This window comes from Hypanus sabinus, chromosome 14 (assembly GCF_030144855.1).
Source record: "Hypanus sabinus isolate sHypSab1 chromosome 14, sHypSab1.hap1, whole genome shotgun sequence".
Lineage (NCBI taxonomy): Eukaryota > Metazoa > Chordata > Chondrichthyes > Myliobatiformes > Dasyatidae > Hypanus > Hypanus sabinus.
This window is the reverse complement of record NC_082719.1, coordinates 80,761,361-80,786,424: the sequence shown is the minus strand read 5'-3', so window position 1 is coordinate 80,786,424 and position 25,064 is coordinate 80,761,361. Positions and strand designations below refer to the sequence as shown.

The following is a 25,064-nucleotide window of genomic DNA, read 5'->3' as shown; positions in this document are numbered from 1 at the left end:
CCACAGGGAATCGACAACTTTTAATCTTATGTCACATCTTTCTACTGATTTGATACCATTCTTTATCAGCAGAGCCATGCCACCCATTCTGCCTACCTTCCTATACAATGTGTAACCTTGGACTTTCAGCTCCCAACTACAACCATCCTACAGCCAAGATTCAGTGATGGCCACAACGTCATACCTGATCATCTGTAATAGTGCAAAATGACCGTATTTCTTATACTCTATGCATTGAGAAATAACACTTTGAGTACTGTGTTTGCTAACCTTTTTGATTCTGCATGCCTAATGCACTGATACTCACCCTGCTTGCTGTAAATTTCCCTATCATCTGCCTGCCCTTCCTGACAGTCTGACTGCATGCTATCTTTGCTTTTTCACCATCTGTCCTATCCTGAGTTCCATCACTCCAGTTCCACCCCCCTGCCAAATTAGTTTGTCCGTCCCCAACAGCTCTAACAAACCTGCCTGTGAGAATATTGGTCTCCCTCGGGTTCAGTTGCAACCCATCAGTTTTGAACAGGTCATACCTCCCCCAGAAGAGATCCCAGTGATCCAAGGACCTGAAGCCCTACCTCCTGCACCAGCTTCTCAGCCACACATTAATTTGCCAACTCCCATTTCTACCCTCACTGGTGAGTGGCTCAGACAGCAATCTAGAAATTACTACCCTGAAGGTCCTCTTGTCAGCCTTCTTCCTAGCTCTCTCGATTCTCTTTTCAGGACCTCTTTGCTTTTCCTTCCATGTGATTGGTACCAATATGTACCAAGATATTTGGCTGCTCCCCCTTTCTCTCTAAAATGCTGTGGACACAATAAGAGACATCCCTGACCCCGGCGCCAGGGAGGCAACATATCATTTGGGAGTCCCGATCACATCCACATAATCTCCTGTCTGTTCCCCTGATTATTGAGTTCCCTATCACTACTGCTCCACTCTCTTCCCTCTTTCCCAGTGCTAGTAACCCGGCATTTCCCTGGGAGGTCATATCCTGCAATAGTATCCAAAGTGATATTCTTATTATTGTGAGTAATGGCCACAGGGGTGCTCTGCACCTACTATCTATTCACATTTCCAGTTCTTCTGACAGTCACCTAGCTACTCGCCTCCTGCAACTTAGGGTGACAACTTCCCTGTAACTCTGACTATCTCCTCACTCCCCTACACAAGCCAAAGGTCATTCAGCTGCTGCTCCAAATCCCTAACATGATCTTCAAGGAGTTGCAGTAGAATGCACTTCATGCAGATGTCATCTAATTATTCTAAAACTCTAAAGATTCCATTCCCAGTCTGCTTAATTTCTTCTCAACAGCAGACTCATCACTTTAGTAAACAATCTAGAGGTCCTTTGCTGCACCCTGAATGGCATGGTAAGGAGACTGAAAGTGCAAGATGCAGTCTTACCATTGTCCTATAGAAAACTTATTTTGAAATAAAAGCCTCTTGCAATCAAGTCTAACACATTATTTGTTTGTGAATTTCATAAGAGATATATTACTTACTAATCAAGTAAATCTTTAAAAATCACCCCTAATTACTGGCAATAAATATTTTTAATTTCTTACAATTATACACACTTTCACAAGTAGTCTATATTTAGCTTTACTTTGGAAAATTGCATTTTATTTTCTTGAAAACACATGGATGCTCTGTCCTCTGAGGAACGTTTTTAGAAGCATCCATTTCTGAATGATGATTTTTGTTTTACATTGCTGAATGATATTTGTAGAATTATACTTAATTCTCCTGGTACTAGAAACTAGAAAATATCAACTATGTTCAAGAAACTAGCATCCAAAGCAATAATATATTTAGGTGTTGATGCCCAAGCTGCATTCTAGTACTTAAATTAACATGGTTTCACTACACACAAAAAAATGCATTTGTGAATGAAATCAACTAAAAGTAATGACTGCAGCATCTGAAAGGATGTATAATAAGGGATGAATATATATTTTCTAACTTAAAGTTGAGTACTATGGGGCAAAAGAAGTGCTTGTCATTTTTATGATGAAGTAGTAATACCTTTGCAGATGCAAATAAAGGACTTTACACTTATTTGATATGCATGATCCAGTGTTGGTTTGCATTCAGAGAACTGGTCTGGTGCAGGATGCATTCACTGAAACTAAGCCTACTAAATGCTAATTCTTGTCAAGATTTAAATAAACAACCACAACCTGGAGCCAGAAGATGATGAAATGGTCATCCTGAAACTATGTTTAGAGATCTGCAATTCTAACCTTATACACACACATCACTTCCATCACTGTCATCCTTAATTTTGTTTTCCAACATGAATGTTCCTGAATGAATTCTTCCCCCTTCCCCATTTTGCACTGAACCCACTAGCAGGTGTCCATTAGAAATTTAGCCCAACATAACTTGCAATAACAGGGTGTTTGTCAAAACAAATTTATGAATTTAAAGCTGCCAGATTATCTGATCCAAATACAAAGTAACTACTGTATTGTGCAAATACGTGAATTATCCACCTATCACACTTCATCATGTCTTCTTTGTAGACAGTCTCTTACAATGTAGAACAGCATTCTTCTGCTCTAGTTTAGAGAACTTTGTTGTGGCTAATGTGGATAATGTCAGAATAGTATTTGTTTCAAAAGCTTAGTATCAGTCAGGAGATTAACATGAACTATTCAGCAGCACTGACTGCCTGTATTTAGGAACTCGATAAAGGTGATATTTTCCTGGGAAAGAATGCGGAAGTTGATTCACTTACCTTTCTGCTGGATTTGTGAAATGAGTATTCATGGTATTCCAGTTAGAAAGTTTGGGTTTTCAAAGCATTTAGGATTACAGGGATTATACCAGTCAAGTAGACGAGAAATTTTGTACCAGGTTTGCTATCTTGATATTCAAAATACCTCTCTCAATAAATCAAAGGCTGTACTAGCACACTTAAGGTCCTGGAATGTAGTGTGTCAACTGACATAATGACACCTTACATGATGTGTGCAGCTGTGTAGATGCATCAAGGTTTGAACAGCTCACTCACAACACCTAAGCCATATCCATTGATAAAATGGAAAACCACATCAAATTGTTCTGTTTAGGTTAAGGCAAAAAGGGGAAAACTTAAAGGAGATGTGCAAGGCAATACTTTACACAGAGCCTGAAATGCACTGCCAAGGGAGTTGATAGAAGAAGGTATGATTGTAATCTTTAGAAAGCATTTAGATAAGCACATGAACAGATTGGGGGATGAAGTGTGCTGACTGGCTGCATGATGGTCCGGTATGGGAACACCAATACCCTTGAGTGGAAAATCCTACGAAAGGTCATGGATATGGACCAGTCCATCATGGTTAAAACCGTCCCATCCGTTGAACACCTGTACATGAAATGATTGCAAAGAAAAGCAGCATCCATCAAAGACTCTCGCCACCCAGGCCATGCTCTGCTCTTGCTGCCGCCATCAGGTAGAAAGTACAGGAGCCTCAGGACTTGCACCACCTGGTTCGAGAACAGTTACTATGCCTCAACTGTCAAGGTTTCGAACAAAAGGGGATAGCTACACTCATTTAAGGACTTATTTAAAGATTTTGTTATATCATCATTTGATGCTTATTATTTATTGCTATTTATTTATATCTGCATTTTCACAGTTTGCTTACAGTTCCTCATGTTTACAGTTCTGTAGATTTGCTAAGTATGCAGAAAAGCAATCTCAGGGTTGTATATGGTGACACGTATGTAACTCAATAATAAAGTTACTTTGAATTATGTGTAGGCAGATGGAGTTAGTTGGGCATCTTGATCATTGCAGGGATTGCAGGCTGAATGGCCTGTTACTGTGCTGTACTGCTCTTTGTTTTCCAAGAACTTTTTGTTTTCAATATTGATTCTTCCATTAAGCATGTGTGTATTAAAATATATTTTTAATTTTTTGATTTTTTTTCCTTGACTCTTATTCCAGCGAAATTCAGCTCCCATAGATCAGCAGCAAGCCAAAACCACATCACGTGCCTTAGCTTTCAAGAATGGGTATAAAGGTCTGCTAAGTATTGATTACTTGTCAAGAATGTCTGGCATATCTACGTACAAAGAATTTTATCACCCTCCCAGTGGACCAGAAGAACGGGAAATAGGTAATTATTCGCTGAAAAGTGGAATTTTTATGGCAAAAATTACTTCTATAAGTAATGGTGAATGTTTTGTACAGCTTTTGCCTGAGTTTGAGTCATAGTCACATTTAACTTTACTTTTTTATATATATCTGTGTAAAACAAACACAACTATGTTTTCTAGCAGCTAATAAATAATGGATGTAAGTAATTAAAGGATGGAAACAATTCAGGCAAACACATCCATTCCTTTTTCACATTTCTTATGTTCAATATCTTAGTACCATATTCTTCAAACCAGTCTCTAGAATTAGTCTGTTAGCCTATTGAAGCATTTTTGTTGGGTAGCCCAACCAATGTATTTTCCAGTAAGTTTAAGGTCTAAGAGGTCGAACTGGCATCCCTTCCTGTCTCTGATTTTATAATCGTATTATTGTGAATTATTAGCATTGATCATTTTTTGCCCGTCTGATGTTATTAAAAAAATCGTACTGCAACGCATGTTCAATCAATCACACAGTTTACATGAATATTGTAAAAGTTGTTAACATTAATTTGACAGTTATATATGATTGTGCTAAATATATTTTTGTTTTCCTCCAGGCATAAAGAAACAATTATTTGAAAAATACATGTATCACAAGATAAGGTAAATATAAAGAACTGGGCAAGAGGGAGGGAATAACTCAGTTGATCAAATAAATAACATAAGAAATCGGAGCAGGAGTAGGCCATCTGCCCCATCGTGCCTGCCCCGCCATTCAATAAGATCATGGCTGATCTGTTCATAAACTTAGCTCCATCTACCTGCCTTTTCCCCATAACCCTTAATTCCCTTACTATGTGAAGACCTGTCTAACTCAGTCTCAACTGTGTCCTTGGGCAGAGAATTCCACAGATTCACCACTCTCTGGGAAAAACAGTTTCCCCTCATCTCCATCCTAAATCTTCTCCCCTGAATCTTGAGGCAATGTCCCCTATTCTAGTTTCACATATCTATGGAAACAACTTTCCTACTTCTATCTTATCTATCCTCTTCAAAATTTTGTATGTTCCTATAAGATCCCCTCTCATTCTTCTGAACTCCAGAGAGTACAGTCCCAGGCAACTCAATCTCGCCTCATAGTTTAACCCTTTCATGCCTGGAATATAGTCCAATCTATTTTATTGCTGAAGCTAAAGAGCTTTCCAGTTACACTGTAACAGCAAATATCTGGTGAAATTTGTATTGATTGTTTTCAATTCTAAATTGTTAACATATTAAACCATTTAAAGTTTGAATTTTGGCATATTTTATTATCTCTTGCCAAAAATAGTAAATATCTGTTGTTTACATAATTCAGATAAGATTAAAACAAGTTGAGTTTGAAACTAAATATGTAAATGCTGGAGGTTAGGCAGCATCTGTGGAAATATCACTGGCTAGCTATGTATTAACTAGATTTTAATATTTGCAAAAAGGATATTGATTCTTTGTTAATAGCATGACATAATCCTTATAATAAGCATATAGATTATCTATGAGATATGGCAGTGTGGACAAGTGTTCCAGTATGGCAGGAGTTCCCAACCTTTTTTAATGCCATGAACCCCTACCATTAACTGAAGGGTCCATAGACCCCAGTTGGGAACCCCTACAGCAGGGCATCAGGACATTTTCATCTGGACTGGATGAAAAGTCTCAACCTGAAACATTGATTGCCCATCTCACTCAACAGGTGCTGTCTGGCCAGCTGAGTTCCTCCAGCACTTTGTTGGTGATGATCATTATCTGTCCACTTATGGTATGTATGTTACTTTCCACTTTCTTTCTCATCCCCAAATATTGTTTAGATTCTACTGCATGGAGGCAAGGTCTAGATCATTTGCTGATGAACTGTTCATTGCACAATTATCAATGAAAATCCTTATTTCAGGAAGGAACATCACTGATGAAGAAGCTAAAGATAGTCAGGCTTAGAAAACTGCCATGAGGAAGTCACACAATGGTATACTATGGCTAGGGCAGCTCACCTCTACAAGTACCTTTCTTTGTGAAAGATATAATTCCAGTCAGTGGAATAATCGATGTTTTATACTATATGGAAAGTGGGTATATGGGAATCATTTAATTCCCATCAACTTATATTTCTCCTACTTAGTCAAAAAGCTGTCTTGCTGGTGAAAGGCAGTCATTGTCAGCCCCCCTCTGGAGCTGTCTGGTCCATGTTTTGACCAAGTCTGTGACGAGGTCTGGAGCTGAGTATTTCTGGAAAATCTCAAACTGGGCATCATTGAACTGGTTATTCCTAAGTAAGCTCTGCTTGTTAACAGAATTGACAAAACCTTTGCTCAATTTGTTACTGATTGAAAGTTTATGTTTTGGGTGGTAATTTGCTAAATTATATTTATCAGGACATTTTTCTTGGTAATTTTTCATAGTCCGCTAGATTCTAATGTCATAGCACAGTTGGATCGCCATTTCCATGCCAACCTTTTTGTCCATCCACACTGATCCTATTTGCATACATTAGGTCGATATTTGGCATGCATTGCCTATTTAGATCTCCCTTTGAATGTCTCTCAAATGTAAGGATTGTGTTCGACTCCACCATTTCCTCTGACAGTGACTCCCTGATATTTTCTATTCTAAAAATAAAGAAACCTTCCTTTCAAATTTCCTTTAAAACTTCTTTCTCTTATTTTGATATTCTTACTATGAGAAAACGGTCCTGAACACCTACCCTGTCCGAATCTCATACAATGTTATATACCTATATTGGTGGCATGATAGCATAGTGGTTAGCACATTGCTTTACAGCACCAATGATCGCCGGTCGAGGTTTCATTCCTGCCACTGCAGTAAAGAGTTTGTACATTCTCCCCGTGACTGCACAGGATCTCTCTAGGTGCTCTGGTTTCCTTCCAGATTCCAAGCACATACCGTTAGGATTAGTGAGTTGTGGGCATGCACTATGGTACTGGAAGTGTGGCAACGCTTGCAGGCTGCCCAGCAAATCCTCATTGATTTGATTTGATGCAAACAATGCATTTCACTGTAAGCTTCGATGTACGTAAGACCATAAGATCTACGAGCAGAATTAGACCATTTGAGTCTGCTCTGCCGTTTCATCAAGACTGATCAAATTTTCCTCTCAGCACCAATCTCTTGCCTTCTTTTTGTATCCCTTCATGCTCTGAGCTGTCTGTGACAAAGAATTCCACAGATTCACTACCCTCTGGCTAAAGAAATTCTTCCTATCTCAGTTGTAAAAGGACACTCCTCTATTCTGAGCCTATGTTCTCTGGTCTTAGGCTCTCCCATCATAGGAAGCATCCTCTCCACATCCACTCTATCAAGGCCTTTCATCATTTGATAGCTTTCAATGAGGTCACCCTCCTAAATTCTACTAAATACAGGCCCAGAGCCATCAGATGTTCTTCATATGACAAGTCATTCAATCTGGAATAATTTCTGTGAACCTCCTTTGACCCCTCTCTAGTTTCAGCACATCTTTTCTAAGATAAGGGGCCCAATATTGCTCACAGCACTCCAAGTGAGTTTTCACCAGTTTCAACATTATATCCTTCTTTTTAAATCTTAGTCCTCTTGAAATGAATGTTAACATTGCATTGGCCTTCCTCACCACAGACTCCACCTGCAAATTAACCTTTAGGGAATCCTGCAAAAAGACTCCCAAGTCCCTTTGCATGTCAATGTTTTTTGTATTTTCTCTCCATTTAGAAAATAGTCAATCCTTACATTTCTTCTACTAAAGCGCATGGCCATACACTTCCTGAAACTATATTCCATCTGCCATTTCTTTGCTCATCCTCCCAATCTGTCTAAGTCCTTCTGTAGCCTCTCTACTTCCTCAAAACTATCTGCCCTTCTAGCTATCTTCGTATCGTCAGCAAACTTTGCAACAAAGCCATCAAACCCATCATCCAAATCGTCGAGATACAATGTAAAACAAATTGGTCCCAACACAGACCCCTGTGTCACCAGCAGACATTCAGAAAAGAGGTGGCCCCCTTTATTCCCACTCTTTGCCTCCTGCCAATTAGCCACTGCTTTTTCCATGCTAGAATTTTTCCTGTAATATCGTGGGCTCATAGCTTGTTAAGCAATCTTATGTGTGGCACCTTGTCAAAGACCTTCTAAAAATCCAAGTACACAACATCAACAGATTCTCCTTTATCTATCCTGCTTGTTAATTCTTTAAAGAGTTCCAATAGATTTGTCAGGCAAGATTTTCCCTTGAGGACACCATGCCGACTACAGCTTATTTTATCACTTTTTCCTTAATAATAGTCTCCAACATCTTCCCAACCACTGAGGCCAGACTACCTGGCCTATAATTTCCTGCCTTCTGCCTCTCCCCCTTCTTGAGGAGTAGAGTGACATTTCCAATTTTCCTGTCTTCTGGAACCATTCTAGAATCAAGTGATTTTAGAAAGTTCATTACTAATGCCTCCACTATTTCTTCAGCCACCTCTTTCAGAAATCTGGGGTGTACACACATCTGGTCTCCGTGTCTTCTGTCTAGTTATAGTAACTTCACACACTTCATGCTCCGACACCTGGAACTTCCAACATATTGCTAGCATCTTCCACAGTGAAGACTGATGCAAAATACTTATTCAGTGCATGCACTATGTTGTTGTTTCCCATTACTATGTTCCCAGCAGTCCAATATCCACTCTCTCTTCTCTTTTACATTTCACATATCTGAAGAAAGTACTTGACAAATAAAGGCTTGTGGCAAACCATTTCCTGGCACATCCGAACCGGCTCACAATTAGATAGCCTACGGGGGTTTGCGAGCACAGAGCTTTGGAGCCTCTGCACCCCAGGGGGGGGCTGGTTGAGGGAGGCTTAAAAGTGAGGCTGAAGATTTCGAATAAAGTTTTTCCTTTGACTGCAGTTACCGACTCCGTGTCGTAATTTTAGCGCTGCATGTAGCACACTGCTACAATTGGTGACCCCGACGGTCCAAACGATTTTTGGACCAGAAATGACCAACGCCGCCTCTGTTCATGCGGTTTCGTTGAAACTGCCGGGTTTCTGGACACAACGACCGAACCTATGGTTCCAGCAAGCCGAAGCCCAATTCCACGTTCGCCAGATCACCTCAGAAGACTCCCGCTACTACTACGTGGTGAGCTCCCTCGACCAGGACACAGCGGCCCAGGTCGCGGAGTTCGTACAGTCGCCCCCGGTAGACGGCAAGTACGTGGAATTCAAAGCCCTGCTCCTCAGGACTTTCGGACTCTCATGGCGCGAGCGGGCTGCCCGTTTACTGCACCTGGATGGCTTGGGAGACAGACCTCCATCGGCTTTAATGAATGAGATGTTGTCTCTGGCCGAAGGACACAAGCCCTCCCTCATGTTTGAGCAGGCATTCCTGGAGCAGCTGCCCGAGGACATACGCCTGCTGCTGTCTGACGCGGATTTCAGTGACCCCCCGGAAGGTGGCAGCCCGGGCGGACTTGCTGTGGAACGCCAAAAAGGTGAGCGGGGCGTCCATCGCACGGATCTCCCAGCCACGCTTCCAGCAGCAAACCAGTCCAGGCCCGGCCGCAGAGCCCGCCAACCTCCAGCCCAATGAACACTGGTGCTTCTACCACCAGCGGTGGGGCACAGAAGCCCGCTGTTGTCGCCCGCCCTGCAAGTTCCCGGGAAACGCCAGGGCCAGCCGCCGCTGATGGCTATGGCGGCTGGCCATCGGGATAGCCTCCTGTATGTGTGGGATAGAAGGTCGGGACGCAGGTTTTTGGTCGATACTGGTGCCGAGATCAGCGTTTTACCTCCGACGAGTTACGACACCCACAGCAGGGCACCGGGTCCCCCCCTGAGGGCCGTGAACGGCAGCACAGTAAGGACCTATGGCACCCGTCAGGTGCAGCTACAGTTCGGCTCCAGCCAGTTCACGTGGGACTTTACACTGGCCGCTGTAGCCCAACCGCTTCTGGGTGCGGATTTTTTGTGGGCTCACAGCCTACTGGTCGACCTGCCCAGGAAGAGACTGGTACACGCCGAGACCTTTCAGACGTTCTCCCTGGGTGCAGCCCAGTTGCCAGCCCCTCACCTCTGCTCCATCACGCTGTCCGACAACGACTTCACCAGGGTCCTGGTGGATTTCCCATCGGTTCTGGCACTGCAGTTCACAGCGGCCATGCCCCGGCATGGCGTACAGGCCCACATCCCGACCCAGGGACCACCCCTCCACACCCGCGCTCGGCGGCTCTCCCCGGACAAGCTCCGACTGGTGAAGGAGGAGTTCCAGAGGATGGAGGAATTGGGGATCATCCGGCGGTCTGACAGCCCATGGGCCTCCCCACTGCACATGGTGCCCAAAGCGACGGGAGGCTGGAGACCGTGCGGCGACTACCGAAGGCTGAACGAGGCTACCACACCGGACCGCTACCCTGTGCCGCATATTCAGGACTTTGCAGCAAACCTGCACGGCGCACGGATCTTCTCCAAGGTAGACCTCGTCCGAGGGTACCATCAAATCCCGATGCATCCTGACGACGTCCCCAAAACGGCTCTCATCACCCCGTTTGGCCTTTTCGAGTTCCTCCGCATGCCGTTCGGCCTGAAGAATGCCGCACAGACGTTCCAGCGGCTAATGGACGCGGTGGGACGGGACCAGGACTTCGCGTTCATCTATTTGGATGACGTCCTCAAAGACGGAGCAACCCCTCTGCCCGCTAAGGTAGATGTGGTCCGCCACTTCCCCCGACCCACCACGATCAAAGGCCTTCAGGAATTCGTAGGTATGGTCAATTTCTACCACCGCTTCCTCCCTTCAGCTGCCCGGATCATGCGCCTCCTGTTCGCCCTGATGTCGGGTCCGAGCAAGGACATTACCTGGGACGAGGAGTCCGCCGCCGCTTTCGTTCAAACGAAGGAAGCTTTGGCGAACGCAGCAATGCTAGTACATCACAGAATGGACGCCCCTACCACCCTCACAGTGGACACATCTAACACGGCAGTCGGTGGGGTGCTGGAGCAACTCATCGCAGGTCGCTGCCAACCCCTGGCATTTTTCAGCAAACACCTGCGGCCACCCGAGCTCAAGTACAGTGCTTTCGACCGGGAACTATTGGCGCTCTACCTGGCAATCTGGCATTTCAGGTACTTCCTAGAAGGTCGGCACTTCACCGCGTTCACGAACCATAAACCGCTTACCTTTGCGTTTACAAAAGCGTCCGACCCCTGGTCGTCCCGCCAGCAACGCCACCTGTCCTACACCTCTGAATACACGACGGATGTCCGGCACGTCTCGGGTAAGGACAATGTCGTGGCTGATGCGCTCTCTCACCCTACCGTTCATGCCCTTTCCCAAGGAGTAGACTTTGAGGCACTGGCAGAGGCACAGCAGGCAGATGAGGAGATTCCGAGTTACAGAACCGCAGTCTCCGGTTTGCAGCTCCAGGACCTCCCCGTGGGCCCGGGTGAGAGGACCCTACTCTGTGATGTCGCCACCGGCCAGCCCCGTCCCGTCGTCCCGACAGCCTGGCGGCGTCGTGTTTTCGACTCCATTCATAACTTGGCGCCTCCCTCCATCCGGACGACTGTCCGGATGGTTTCCAGCAGGTTCGTTTGGCACGGACTCCGCAAACAGGTCAGTGAATGGGCCAAAACGTGCATGCACTGCCAGACGGCCAAGGTGCAGCAGCACACCAAAGCCCCACTGCAGCAGTTCCATCCCACCCACCGGCGCTTTGACCACATTCATGTGGATATCGTGGGCCCCCTGCCAGTGTTGCGCGGATCGCGGCACCTCCTGACTATCGTGGACCGATTCACAAGATGGCCAGAGGTGGTCCCGCTCACCGACACCACCTCCGAATCTTGCGCCCGAGCCCTGATCACCACCTGGATATCTCGCTTTGGTGTACTGGCCCACATTACCTCCGACAGAGGTGCCCAGTTCACCTCCGGCCTGTGGTCAGCTATGACCAGCCTTTTGGGGACTCAGCTGCACCACACAACTGCCTACCACCCACAGTTGAACGGGCTAGTGGAGCGTTTCCACCATCACCTGAAGTCGGCCCTCATGGCCCGCCTGCGAGGAGCCAACTGGGCGGACGAGCTTCCCTGGGTCCTACTCGGCATCCGCACAGCGCCCAAGGACGACCTGCACGCCTTGTCGGCCGAGTTGGTATACGGCGCGCCCCTGGTCGTCCCCGGGGAGTTCCTACCAGCCCCACGGGGGCAAGAGGAAGATCCCGCAGCAGTCCTGGGCAGACTACACGAGAAGCTCGGTAACCTGGCCCCCATACCCACTTCACAGCACGGGCGGAACCCGACCTGCGTACCCAAAGACCTGCAGAACTGTAAGTTAGTGTTTGTACGAAGGGGCGGGCATTGGCCACCGCTGCAGCGGCCATACTAGGGGCTGTTTATGGTGCTCCGGAACAACGGGTCCACGTTCGTGCTGGACGTTGGGGGGAAAGAGGAGGTTTTCACGGTGGACCACCTCAACCCGGCCCATGTGGACCTGGCATAACCGGCTGAGTTTCCGGCACCTCGGCGCAGAGGCCGACCTCCCAAGCAGGTTCAGGTCTAGACTGTGGACATTGGGGGGTGTATCGCCGGTTCTGGGGGGGGGGGTTATGTGGCGACCCATTTCCTGGCACATCCGAACCGGCTCACAATTAGATAGGGGGTTTGCGAGTACAGAGCTTTGGAGCCTCTGCGCCACGGGGGGCAGGTTGAGGGAGGCTTAAAAGTGAGGCTGAAGATTTTGAATAAAGTTTTTCCTTCGACTGCAGTTACCGACTCCGTGTCGTAATTTTAGCGCTGCATGTAGCACACCGCTACAGGCTTATCTATTTTTGGATCACTCCTCAGCCACCTTTGCTTTGGGGATACTGGAACAACATAGTAATTGGTTGTGATATTACTTATATTAAGTCAATAGCTTATCTTTTTTGGAAATAATTTTCTGTGCCATTATTGAAAATCATTTAACACATGCAAAAATACTTCCTTTTCGAATTTGGCTGATTTAAAAAATTCTGATCAAGCTGAATTCAAAAGGTTATTAATGCTTTACTGTAGTAAATAATTCACTACTGGCTTAATTCCAAATCTAGTCTATCATATGACTTATCCCAATTAATTTCATAGATTTATGAAAGTGAAACTTAGAAACCTTCTTCGTGTTGTTTCAAATAGCAGTGGAAGTTTGGTTTAGTTTTTACTACTGTAAAACCATGTTCTATAGCTGTATGAATTTGCTTTCTCAAAAACTAGTTTGGAAACGTTAGCCATAATGAACATCTGTTTCAAACCCCTTTGATATATTGCTTCCTTGACACATATAACTGGTGTGACATACTCTTGATGGCTTAATTGAATGACATTTCCTCAGTTTATTATGGAATTTGACTTTTACAGACAGACCTCAATCTGGCTATTTTGTTTCATCTGGCCCATGTTGCCATGTGCGAACCATACGTGACGTGGAATTTTGGATGTCTCTAGCTGCTTAGCTTTAATTATGTTTGGTCTTCTATGCAGTGATAGTGGCAGACACACTATATATCACTAAGCATGCCCTTCACTAACAGCATGTTCTTGTATTTGTTTTGTTCATGTTTTAGTAAGGAAGTATATGATGAATACAAAGAATCCTTTGAAATACAGCCGATGGAATCACTGTCTGTAACAGGGCGGGACTTCAAAATGGAAGGTTTCAAATCTGTTCCACGTCCTCCTGTTATGGTAAAGATCTGAACATAAGACATTGATTATTTAGTTTCACAACTCAACAGTTTGTGCAAATAAACCAAGTAAAATTCTAGCCATCCAAACATGGAAAAGGCGGAACTGTCTAGTTATTTACTGCAGCATTTTATAGAATGCAAGTGTGAACATTTCCCAAAGAAGAGATGAGTGAAAATAATTAAAGCCATTTCTATAACAGATGATTAACATGAAAAAATATTTTGCAGCAAATATTGTACCGTGCATTAAGAATGAAAAGTTCTGGAGAACAAAATCTATTCTTCATATTTAATAAGCAATTATAGCTCATTACCTATATTGTACTAAAATACAATTGAAAAATCTGTGGAAAAATCAAATGAGATTTACTCCTGTATTTAATTTTCAAGATTTTTATGCAAAATATGCCCTGACCACCCCAGTAACGTGTGCAAGTTGGAAAAGTTATAATGGATGTTGTAGCTTTTAGTGTGAAGCTTAAAATCTTACCATTGATCTCAATGTAAACTTAGCACTGAGCATATCTCCATTAAGCATTACCTTTTCATTCAAATTTGATCTAGCCTTCTTATAAAGTATTAATGAACTAATCTGAAAACTGGAGGGGAGCAAATGTTATTGAGTTTCTAATTTACTCGCTCCTCTTGCTCCTTTCACTAATTTTTGATGATCTGCTAAAATGTACAGAAATCTGGAATGTATGGTGGACAAAAAATATATACATAGCAGTATTTGAGCAAAGTACAGAAAATTCTTACTAAATAGTTTAGCACATAAGGGTCTTGAGTGTCATAGTGTTAATATATTCACTTTATGTAGAAATAAGCAGGATCTATAGCAAAAGACAGCAGAAACGACAAATAGAGACATAGAGCAGCACAGTACAGAAACAGAACCTTCAGCCTATCTAGCCCATGCTAACCCATTATTCTGCCTAGTCCCATCAACCTGCAGATGCACCATAGCCCTCCATATCTTTCTCGTCCATGTACTTACACAAGTTTCTTTTAAATATTGCAATCAAATCTGCAGCCACCACCTCTGCTGACAGCTCGTTACACACTTGCACCAACCCTCTGAGTGAAGAAGTTCCCCCTCAGGTTCCCTTCAAACCTATAAACTCTAGTTCTAATCTCACCCAACCTCAGTGGAATTTACCCTATCCAAAATCGCCCTTCATTCTCCTTCATGGAATGAAGTCCTAACTTATTCAATCTTTTCCTTTAACAAAGGTCCACAAGCCCTGACAACATCCTTGTAGATTTTTTTCTGTACTTTTTCAGTCTTAATCATATCCCCCTGTAGGCAGATGATCAAAACTGCACACAATACTCCAGATTTGGCCCCACCAACCTCTTCTGCAACTTCAACATAAGCACCCCAGCTCTTGTACTCTGTACTCTTCTTTATGAAGACCAATGTGTCAAAAGCTCTCTGTATGACCACAACTGCCGGTAAAACCACTTTCAAGAAAATTTTCAAGGAATACAGATCCATATATTGAAAACCTGAATATAAAAGAATTCATCTGCCAACAGAAACTTCTGTTATCTCTTTAAGTTATTCCTTCCCTTAATCAAACTTTCTCCACCTTTTTGCCCTGGAGAAACCCTTGAAATAGTTTTCAGCTTTCAGGGAACCCCTGCATAAAAAATATTGTATCTACAGCTCACGGTATGTTAGCGTAATTGGTAAGTTGTAGATATAATAATCCCAAAATAATTGTCAATTATCTTTTGAGTAGAGATGAATTATATCCAAACTTTCTTGAAAAAAACAGCTTAGTTTACCTTTCTTGAAATTAAGCTTTCTTTCCCTTTCATAGTTTTAAAAACATATAAGGCAAACATAATAAATTTCTGTTTTTAATAAGACTCCAGACTTTCTGATATCCTTCCTCACTCTCAAGCCCAAGCAGCAATGGAAACAATTCAAGATTTCCTTTTGCAATATTATTTTGCAGTTTCCTTTTAAAAAAGAATCGTGTCACTTGAAGTCAAAGTATTTTTTCCAGGCTTTGTAGAGATTTGTTCAAATGGTCCATATGATGACAAATGTCTACTAAGTAGGCTAGTTTCTGCAGCCATTCTTCATCGTCAAAGCACTCAGCAAAATCTGGCCTACTATTTTCTTGAAAGTATCCCTGCAATTCACCTTTCAACTCAAACACCCTGTTGAGATCTCCTCCACTAAGCCACTGGATTTCTGTATGTGTGCTCTTTGTTTAGGTTTTCAGTTTTTTTTTAAAAACATTCTCGAGTGAACTGGTCTTTGTTTAATAAAGTTAACCATATTTGTAGCATCATCCAGCACTTTTTTCACTTCATCTCTAAGAGTTTTTGACATCAGTAGCTCTCTGCGAAGAAAATAGTGTGTTGTAACAATGTCAGGGTTTTTTTTAAACAAGACAAACAAAAATTTTCGAGAAACAGTTTTTCAGTTTATCTCCCAAAAATTCTTCCGCATCATGTGACATGTCAATACATTGACTTATTGGGTGAAACCTTTTCAATTTCTCATACTGCAGCTTGTCCTAACACAGGGGTTTAATAAAATATAAAAACAGAATGGCAGGTGGATGTGGTTGACTGGGATCCAGCATCAGCCATGATGGAATGGCAGAGCAGACTCAGTGGGCTGAATGGCCTAATTCTGCTCCTATGTCTTATGGTCTAATAAATAACTAAGCAAGAAAACCGAAAAAATATGAAAACTTCACAATACAATTCTCTTCTAAACAACACAACTTACCTTTTGCAACATTTACAAGAATATCAAAGCGGCAGGCTAGCAGCCGAGTGGCAGCGCGCAAAAATTCTTTCTTTAGAATGAAAATTTCCTTTCAATTTTCCTCTACACCGGTAGAGTTTGTTCAGTTAAGTCGGTTGCTGGTGCGCAAGGGGAAGTTAGGGGAGATAATTCAGGAGGGAGCGGCTAACATCAATTCCCGGGTTGTGTGAGTCCATTCAATGCTCAGAAGACACAGTTCTGTTCCTGGTCAGCCTACTATCCTGCCCTCCATACAATACCAACTATCAACGGCCTCCCCTATCACACAAGTAAAGCTGAGAACAGACTCAACCAAGTAAAGACAGTCCTACTGCGCACTGCCATACTAGGTTGAGAGACCTAGGATGAGATTGCTAAACGGGCTGCTCGGTCTCTGTGCACCACTGCGAGTGCCAGCATTGCGCTAAGTTCAAAAAACAATGTTTGTTCTTAAGCACAATCTCTCACAGAACACCTAGCAATCACCCATGGAACCCTATGGTTCTGCGGAACCCCAGTTGAAAAACCCTGCCTTACACCTATGCCCACTAGTACTTGACATTTCCATCTCAGGACTTCTCTATGTTACCCATAATTTTAGATATTTCTATCAGGTCAGCTCCTTGGACTCCACTGCTCCAATGAAAACAAACTAAGTTTGTCCAACCTCTCGTCATAGCAACTACACCCTAATCCAGGCAACACCTCTTCTGTACACTCTGCAAAGCTTCCAGGTCCCTCCATTAACATGGCAGCCAGAACTTCTACACAACACTTCAAATGAGGTTATATAGTGGGTTTAGGTAAATGTGGAAGCTTGATGGCCCTTCTTTGCTTCTTCGTGTGGGTGCTATTAGTAATGGAATCAGTTGGCCTCCAGCAGCAAGCATGCTGTGCACAAAGATAAGAGACTTGTTAATGGCATCCCAGAGCACCTGTTGCCCTTTTTATTTTAACGGTAGAAGCAGCTTTCTTAGGATGAACAACATCAGTATTTTCTATGCATGGTAAACACTACAGCCGCAGTGTGCTGGTGGTAAAGGGAATGAAAGTATAGGGTTATGCTTGGGCTCCAAAATATTGGGTACTTTGTATTTATGGTGTCAAGCAGCAAGTCATAGTACAGAAATGCCTTCCGGCTCAAATCTACTCCAACCATCAAATATCCATTTTATTCAACTTCTAACTTCGCCCATTTTATTCTTCTCACACTCTCATCAAATCCTCACGTAGAACAAGCTGGAGGAACTCAGCAGGTCGGGCAGCATCCATGGAAACGAGCAGTCCATGTTTCCACGGATGCTGCCCGACCTGCTGAGTTCCTCCAGCTCGTTGTACATGTTGCTTTGACCCCAGCATCTGCAGTGTGCTTTGTGTTTACTCATCAAATCCTCCCCTGCTATTCTTCTGCACACTAGAGGCAATTAATTGGAATTGTGCTCATCAATGCGAATGGAGTATTCCATCATGCTTTTGAAGTGTGTTATGTAGGTCATAGAAAATATGAGGTCAGGAGGTTAATCACTCACAAGACATCTACTTTCTCACTGCTTTTGTCACCACAGTATTTATGTGACAGAACTATTAAAGCTTCAGATAAATGGTGATTCTCAGTACGTTTATGGTGGGAATTAGTCCAGTTATCTGCTCATGCTGAAGTGCACAGTAGCAGTTGTAGCTTTGGATACATGCAGATAGGTAATCGGTTTCTAAGTATAGAGAGAGATTGCTATTAGGTGGAGTTGGAATGGTCTGGAAATAACCTTCAGCTTGAAGTGAAAGTCTTGCCATTTCCTCTTTAATTGATGTCATGTCCTTTCCCTATCCCTTTTAAAATAAACATTTGGGAAGTACTGTGCAATTCAGATGAAAAAGTTAGGAAATGTAAGAGGTACAGAGGCCTGTGGTCTGGATGCACGTTGATGGGACTAGGCAGTTTATATGGTTCAGCATTAACTAGATGGGCTGAATAGCCTGTTTCTGCACTGTACTTTTCTATGACTATAGCGTTTAATTTATAGGATTTGACTGTTGTAATGCGGGATGCCAATGTTACTTTGCAAAATTATTCCACTTTCAAAAATGCTCCATTTAGGATGCAGGATAACTTCCCTTGAGCTGCATAAACCCTAAATAATCATCTCTACTTGTTTCTATGAAAGCTTCTCCAAAGATAGTAGCAAATACCAGTAGTCACTCCTTGCGCAACTCACTTGTCCATTCTTCCCCCCCATCCCTTCCCACTGATCTCCCTCCTGGCACCTATCCTTGCAGGCGGAACAAGAGTTACACCTGCCCTTACACTTCCTCCCTCACCGCCATTCAGGGTCCCAGACAGTCCTTCCAGGTGAGGCAACACTTCACCTGTGAGTCAGCTGGTGTGGTATACAGCGCCTGGTGCTCCCAGTGTGGCCTTTTATATATTGGTGAGACCCGACGCAGACTGGGAAACCGATTCACTGAACACCTACGCTCTGTCTGCCAGAGAAAGCAGGATCTCCCAGTGGCCACACATTTTAATTCCACATCCCATTCCCATTCTGATATGTCTATCCATGGCCTCCTCTACTGTCAAGATGAAGCCACACTCAGGTTGGAGGAAAAACACCTTGTATACTGGCTGTGTAGCCTCCAAACAGATGGCATGAACATTGACTTCTCTAACTTCCGTTAATGTCCCTCCTCCCCTTCTTACCCCATCCCTGATATATTTATATATTTAGTTTTTTTCCCCCTCCTTTTTTTACTCTCTCTCTGCCCATCACTCTACCTGTTCTCCAATCTCCCTCTGGTGCTCCCCTCCCCCTTTCTTTCTCCCTAGGCTTCCCGTCCCATGATCCTTTCCCTTCTCTAGCTCTGTATCCCTTTTGCCAATCACCTTTCCAGCTCTCAGCTTCACCCACCTCCTCCGGTCTTCTCCTATCATTTCACATTTTCCCCTCCCCTCCTACTTTCAAATCTCTTACTATCTTTCCTTTCAGTTAGTCCTGACAAAGGGTCTCGGCCCGAAACGTTGACAGTGCTTCTCCCTATAGATGCTGCCTGATCTGCTGCGTTCCACCAGCATTTTGTGTGTGTAGCAAATACTTTACCTTGTTCAACAGAAAACAGCCCATTATATTTCTAAGCAGATGAACAACCCTAACCTTTCACTAGACACTAACACTGATGCAATACATGCACAGTGCTCCATTTTCCAACTAGATGCCAATAATTCCTAAATATTTCCTCCACATCACAAGGATAAACCTTAATTATGCCACTTAAAAATCAAGGGGCTTTTTCTTGGATAGTTTAACACTGTAACTTGACTACAGGAGTGAGAAGATTTTTAATAAAAACATTGTAATATGTTCACATGTATGAACTGACTGCCATAGTTCAGGAAATATTTATATGTAGAATGAGTGAGGTGGATATGTAATTAGTGGAGTAGCTCAGAACATGTTAAGTACAATTCTATAGCAAAGGAATTGTCATTTTTTAGTCAGTTTTTCCTCCCAGTTTCAGGTTTTTGTAAAGCTGAATTCTCACATGCAGTACAATTTCTGTTCCATCTTTGAAATTATATGACTCATTTAAACAAAAATGAACAAAAGTTTATTCTCTTTTTCATTCTATGAAGTTAGCAAAAATCTTAATGATCAGTTTATGGTGATTATGCATTACTTTGGCCTGTTTGTTCTCTATTTATGTGTAAACTGTTCTTTACAGCGTCATGATTATAAAACTGAACAACCTATCACAATCTGGTCGGACCATGTTAAGCAAGTACAGGTGAGCACTGTTTTTAGAAAAAGAGGGAATTCAAAGCTGGGACACAAGAGGATTCTAAGCAGTGCATTTACAAGTGTGCCGACTCAGATTCAGATTCATTTGTTTATTACATGAGCATCGAAACATGCAATGTGCCCTTTGCGTGAATAACCAACACGACTGAAGTATGTGCTACACATCCCAGCGCCCACAAATGTTGCAACACATCACAGCACCAACATAGCATGCCATCCATTTTCTCAGAGCAACACAGCTGACAGGAAAGACATGCAGAAAATTAAACACAAAATTACAGTAAACTGTACAAAATATTTTGAATCCAAATTCAGTTGAAAATGTTCGCTTGGTAATTAATTGATTTAAGAATAGCTTTTACATGGTTAGATACATTTTTAAAAAGCTGAAATTGAATCATTTATAAAATCTGGACTTTTTATTATTAATGTAATACACTTATTATATATAGGCCTACTTATTTATATAGGCTTTAAATGAATTTCCATCAGCAAAGATACTGGAGAAAACTTTTTTAATTTGATTACACAGGGCAAGTTGGATAGCTTAAGTATTAAAACCAGTTAATTCAGAATTTCTACCCACAGTGGTTTCTCTGTTTCAAACTAAAACCCTGTGTGGTTAAGTATATGTGCTCCAATCTGAAAGGGAGCTGTGTATAATTAGAAACCTCACTGACAGCTGCAGATTTACGAGGCAGGGGGTATGAGGAAGAGGCCAGCACTGACAGTTACTTGATGCTTGTTAGATCAGTAATGGAAAAAATGGCCAGGCTCAGTAGGTTATTTCAGCAATCATATCTTGAGCTTAACTAACTCAGTGCAACTATATTGAAGATTTTGGATGAGTGACACTACTGCAGTCCTGTTGCTTTATCATCATGAAAACAAATTTGAAGTAGTTTTATTCACTCAAGGAAAGTTCTTCAATAATAGCTAAAATGGATAAATTAACATTGAAAATTAGATGTCATGCTTTCATACTTAATCCAGTTTTTTAAGATCAAATAATTAAATTGGAAGCAGTATGCATCTCCTAAAAGTATATTGTTTGTATGGTTAAAATCATAAAAAGGTAGATACAAGACAACTATGAGAATATAGATGTTTTATGAAAATGCTTCAATCTAAGTAATGAGGAGAATTTTGGGTCAGCAATTGAAACGTTGGACTTTAAGGAGAAAGCCAAAAACACAAAAATTAAATCTGTAGTCTTAAAAATAAATGCTGTTGATCAGTAACTCAAATGAATGAATGATGCAGGCATGACATTCCTACTAAATGTCCAAAATTTGTGAATTTTTAACATGGAAATTTGGTGACATGTTTCTTTTCTAATCTATTTATCAGAGTTCACTAATAACAATACCTAAATTGTTACCATTTTGTTTATTTGCCCTTGTACTGTATATGTGCAGCTTATCATATTAGGAAATTTTCCTCATCCATTATCAATAGACATTTTAATAGAGAAAATGATTAAAATAGCCTATGTTAGGACTACTGTAAGAAATTTTGCATTGGTTAAAAGGCTTGGTTGAGTATTTAAAAATTGCATGTGAATACAAGATAAAAAATCAAGATTAAGGGTCACAGTATCTACTGAAAATACTCAAAAGTGAATCCCTTCTTTAAAATTGGACAAAGTATTTAAGCATGCTAAGCATGTTAAAGTTGCACTAAAGATCAAAAACCAAATAAATCAACATCGGTCCATTATATAAAATATTATAATAGGCTATAGTTCTTGGGGAGCTGTAAATTCGTATATATTCTGTATGTAACAACTGACATTAAATACCAATGAACCTTTACAATCTAAAGGGAACAATGCACAAGGAAGAATCAGTTAGAGAGTTGGTGCTGGAGTGTTATAATTCCATTAATGGCTTGTAGTCTCTTCCATTGAGCCTGGAAGCCTAGCATCAATAACAAAGTGCTTCAAAATACCTGGATTTTCTGAAATCATACAACACATTCACATACTTAAGATTTATTAATGCTCGTGTATCCACAACATGGCTATTTCCCCTGAAATATTAATTCCCCGTGTCTTCCTTCAGAAGTGGCGTTACCTGCTGAGTACTGCTAGCATGTTCTGTTTCTATTGTATATTTCCAGTGTTTGATTTTTCCAATATTCATTAGAGATTAAATTAGCAATAAAAGAAACTCCTATAAAATAAACCTCAGTTAAGCATTCCAACTGCTGTTTGTCTTCATGCAATTAACACAAATAGGTTCACAGATTAACATTTGTTTAATAAGTGATAGTTACCCATTGCTAATCTTCAATACTGTTTGTTTTAACATCAGAATTATAAATTGAATACTTTGCTGAAATTATTAGTCATAAAATTAATAAAGAATTTTGTTTTGTCTTTGTCTCTCAAAACAGGGTGTTACTGAAATAAAGACTGGTGATACTCCATTCAGAAAAAATGCCTCATTTACCAGACCAATAATGGAAGCCTTGGATACTTAACAAAAGCTGGAAAAGATTCTGGCTCCTAGACACAGAAATGAATCATTAACAGAAATCAGACGGAAAGGATTTATTGTACTTGTTACTGCTCAGTACCTTTTGATAGAGTATTTCCATTGTTCATATATGATCAATTTAGAAAAAAAATCAATTAAAAATAAAATTAGAAATAAAAATAATTAGATCCTTGTACTGTACACAGCAGATCAGTGTGACTGAAAATTGTCTATTTTGATGATAAAGAGTTAGAAAATGCAGGTAATTTCTGATCCGCTGGGAATTTCCAGATTTTTCTTTTTCTGTTTGAAATGTTCAACTTCTGCACACTCTTAACAATCTCAAACACTGCCCAGTAAATTTTAAAACTGTACACTCCAAGCCAATGGTTTTCTGCTCATTATCCATTAAAGTTATTGGCCAGAATTTTATACATTATTACCTCCTGCTCTTCTGCCAATTAACTTTAATGAATAGCAAATTTCAAGCAAGGCACCAACAGCATATACTAGTGGAATTCAATTTTATAAAACTTTGGATGTATGATTTTAATTTTGTAATTTAAAGTGATTGGAACAAACAGACCTGAAAACTAATGACATGACTAAAATAAAATGATGAAAGCATGCTCACTTTCCCAGTTCTGACAGAGAAGCTGCCTGCCTCGCTGGTTGTTCTCAGTGCTTTCTGTTCATGCTTTGCACGTCAAGCTTCTGCAGCTTTTATGATGTACATTTACTGTATTCCTGAAAACTAATCAACCAACTCGGAGTTTATAACAATGATGGAATGAATCTGATGAGCCTGGGAAGCACAATGGCATTTCACTCTAAGATGCACAAGTTGGATTTTTCACATTTTATTCATTTCAAAATTGTTGGAATGCATCCAAATCAGCATTAAGAAAACTGGGCTAGTCACTAGGTGGGGTGGTAAGAAAAATGCACTGCTGGCCAACTGCTGGAGAGGCAAGGCAAACAGGTCCAGCCAAAAAAACATAACAGATCAGGACCTTTGACATGGAATTCCAGGCTGTCAAACCAGCCATGGGAAATTTTTGCATGCCTTGTGTCCTCAGTAAGATCTCAATGCTGGCACAGGGTGTGTTGTATGCACAGGAGATAAGACAATCAGGAACTCTTCCTGCTGAAATTATGCAGCTCTCTGGAACTTCTTTGGCATGGTAGTCTAAAGGAGGCTGATGAAGCAGGCAATGCAAGCTTTCCCAAGACCAGTTGCCTTTGACAGGTATATTAGACTGGTCCAATATTCAGCACTCTGTGCTAGGGACTTCACCTTGAGGAGGAATTCCTATATAGAACTGAAAAAAGGATCAGCCAACCAGCTGAAAGAACATACAGTTCTTATTCATCATTACTTGTGAATTTTAAAAGCTAAGTAAATATATGTAGCTGATTCAGTCGGTGTAAACTGAACTTAATATTACAGTGACCTACTGAATACTGGGTCAGCCATCTAGCTGCTAGAACATACTAGAATAAATATGTTCTTATTCAATAATAGTCAAGAATTTTAAAGCGTAAGTTTCAGTCAGTGTAAATTGAACTCAATATTACATTTAGCTCTACTATTGAATTTCAGGAAGAACTCTTGGGATTTATTTTGGATTTCAAGCAAACCAACATAAAATATAGCCAAATAGGTTTGATGTGACTTACATGCAAATGATGTCAATATCAATTTGCACAACAACTATTTAATACAGATTTACTTAACTGACACAATGTATTGCACTTTCACATTTGATATGTTGGTGATGCTGACTTTACTATTACCTGTTCTTTCAATTTGTTCTTTCTATAAAAGTTTTACCAAATCTTTCTGTAACGATTGGAAGTCCAAAGTCTGTATCAGTGGACAGTCATAAAAGTCAAACAGAAAAATTCTAATGGAGGTTTGCAATTGAATAAATACAAGTGAAAGAAGTGATTTTATCTGTTTTACTGACATGGAAAAAGCAGTTTAGTGACTATTGATTTCTACTTAAAAATGACAAGCTGCAAGAAAGTCAGGTGATTTGTTCTTCCACATTATAACAATAAATAAAATTCTGGAAAAAATATCCTTCCTCAGGGTGGGAATGTCAAATACTAGAGGGCATAATTTTAAGGTGAGAGGGGCATGTTTTAAAAGGGACCTGAGGTTACTATTTAGAGTGGTGTGAATCACATAGCATGGGTGTGTACATG

The 25,064-nt window shown here is 41.5% G+C and overlaps 1 protein-coding gene across 2 annotated transcripts in view; it reads left to right on the top strand.

Annotated features, from left to right (window-relative positions):
- spag8 (sperm associated antigen 8) overlaps positions 1-24,815 on the top strand; it is a 29,246-nt gene extending 4,431 nt beyond the window's left edge. Inside the window, exons 2-6 of one of the 2 annotated variants that reach the window (XM_059989519.1) lie at positions 3,942-4,113; positions 4,693-4,738; positions 13,690-13,810; positions 20,297-20,359; positions 22,771-24,814. In XM_059989519.1, the coding sequence (XP_059845502.1) occupies positions 3,942-4,113; positions 4,693-4,738; positions 13,690-13,810; positions 20,297-20,359; positions 22,771-22,857 (489 nt within the window). In that variant the 3' untranslated portion in view covers positions 22,858-24,814. Of the gene's footprint in view, positions 1-3,941; positions 4,114-4,692; positions 4,739-13,689; positions 13,811-20,296; positions 20,360-22,770 lie in introns of both variants that reach the window. The other variant, XM_059989520.1, reaches the window with a different exon arrangement.
- The last annotated feature ends 249 nt before the right edge of the window (positions 24,816-25,064 follow it).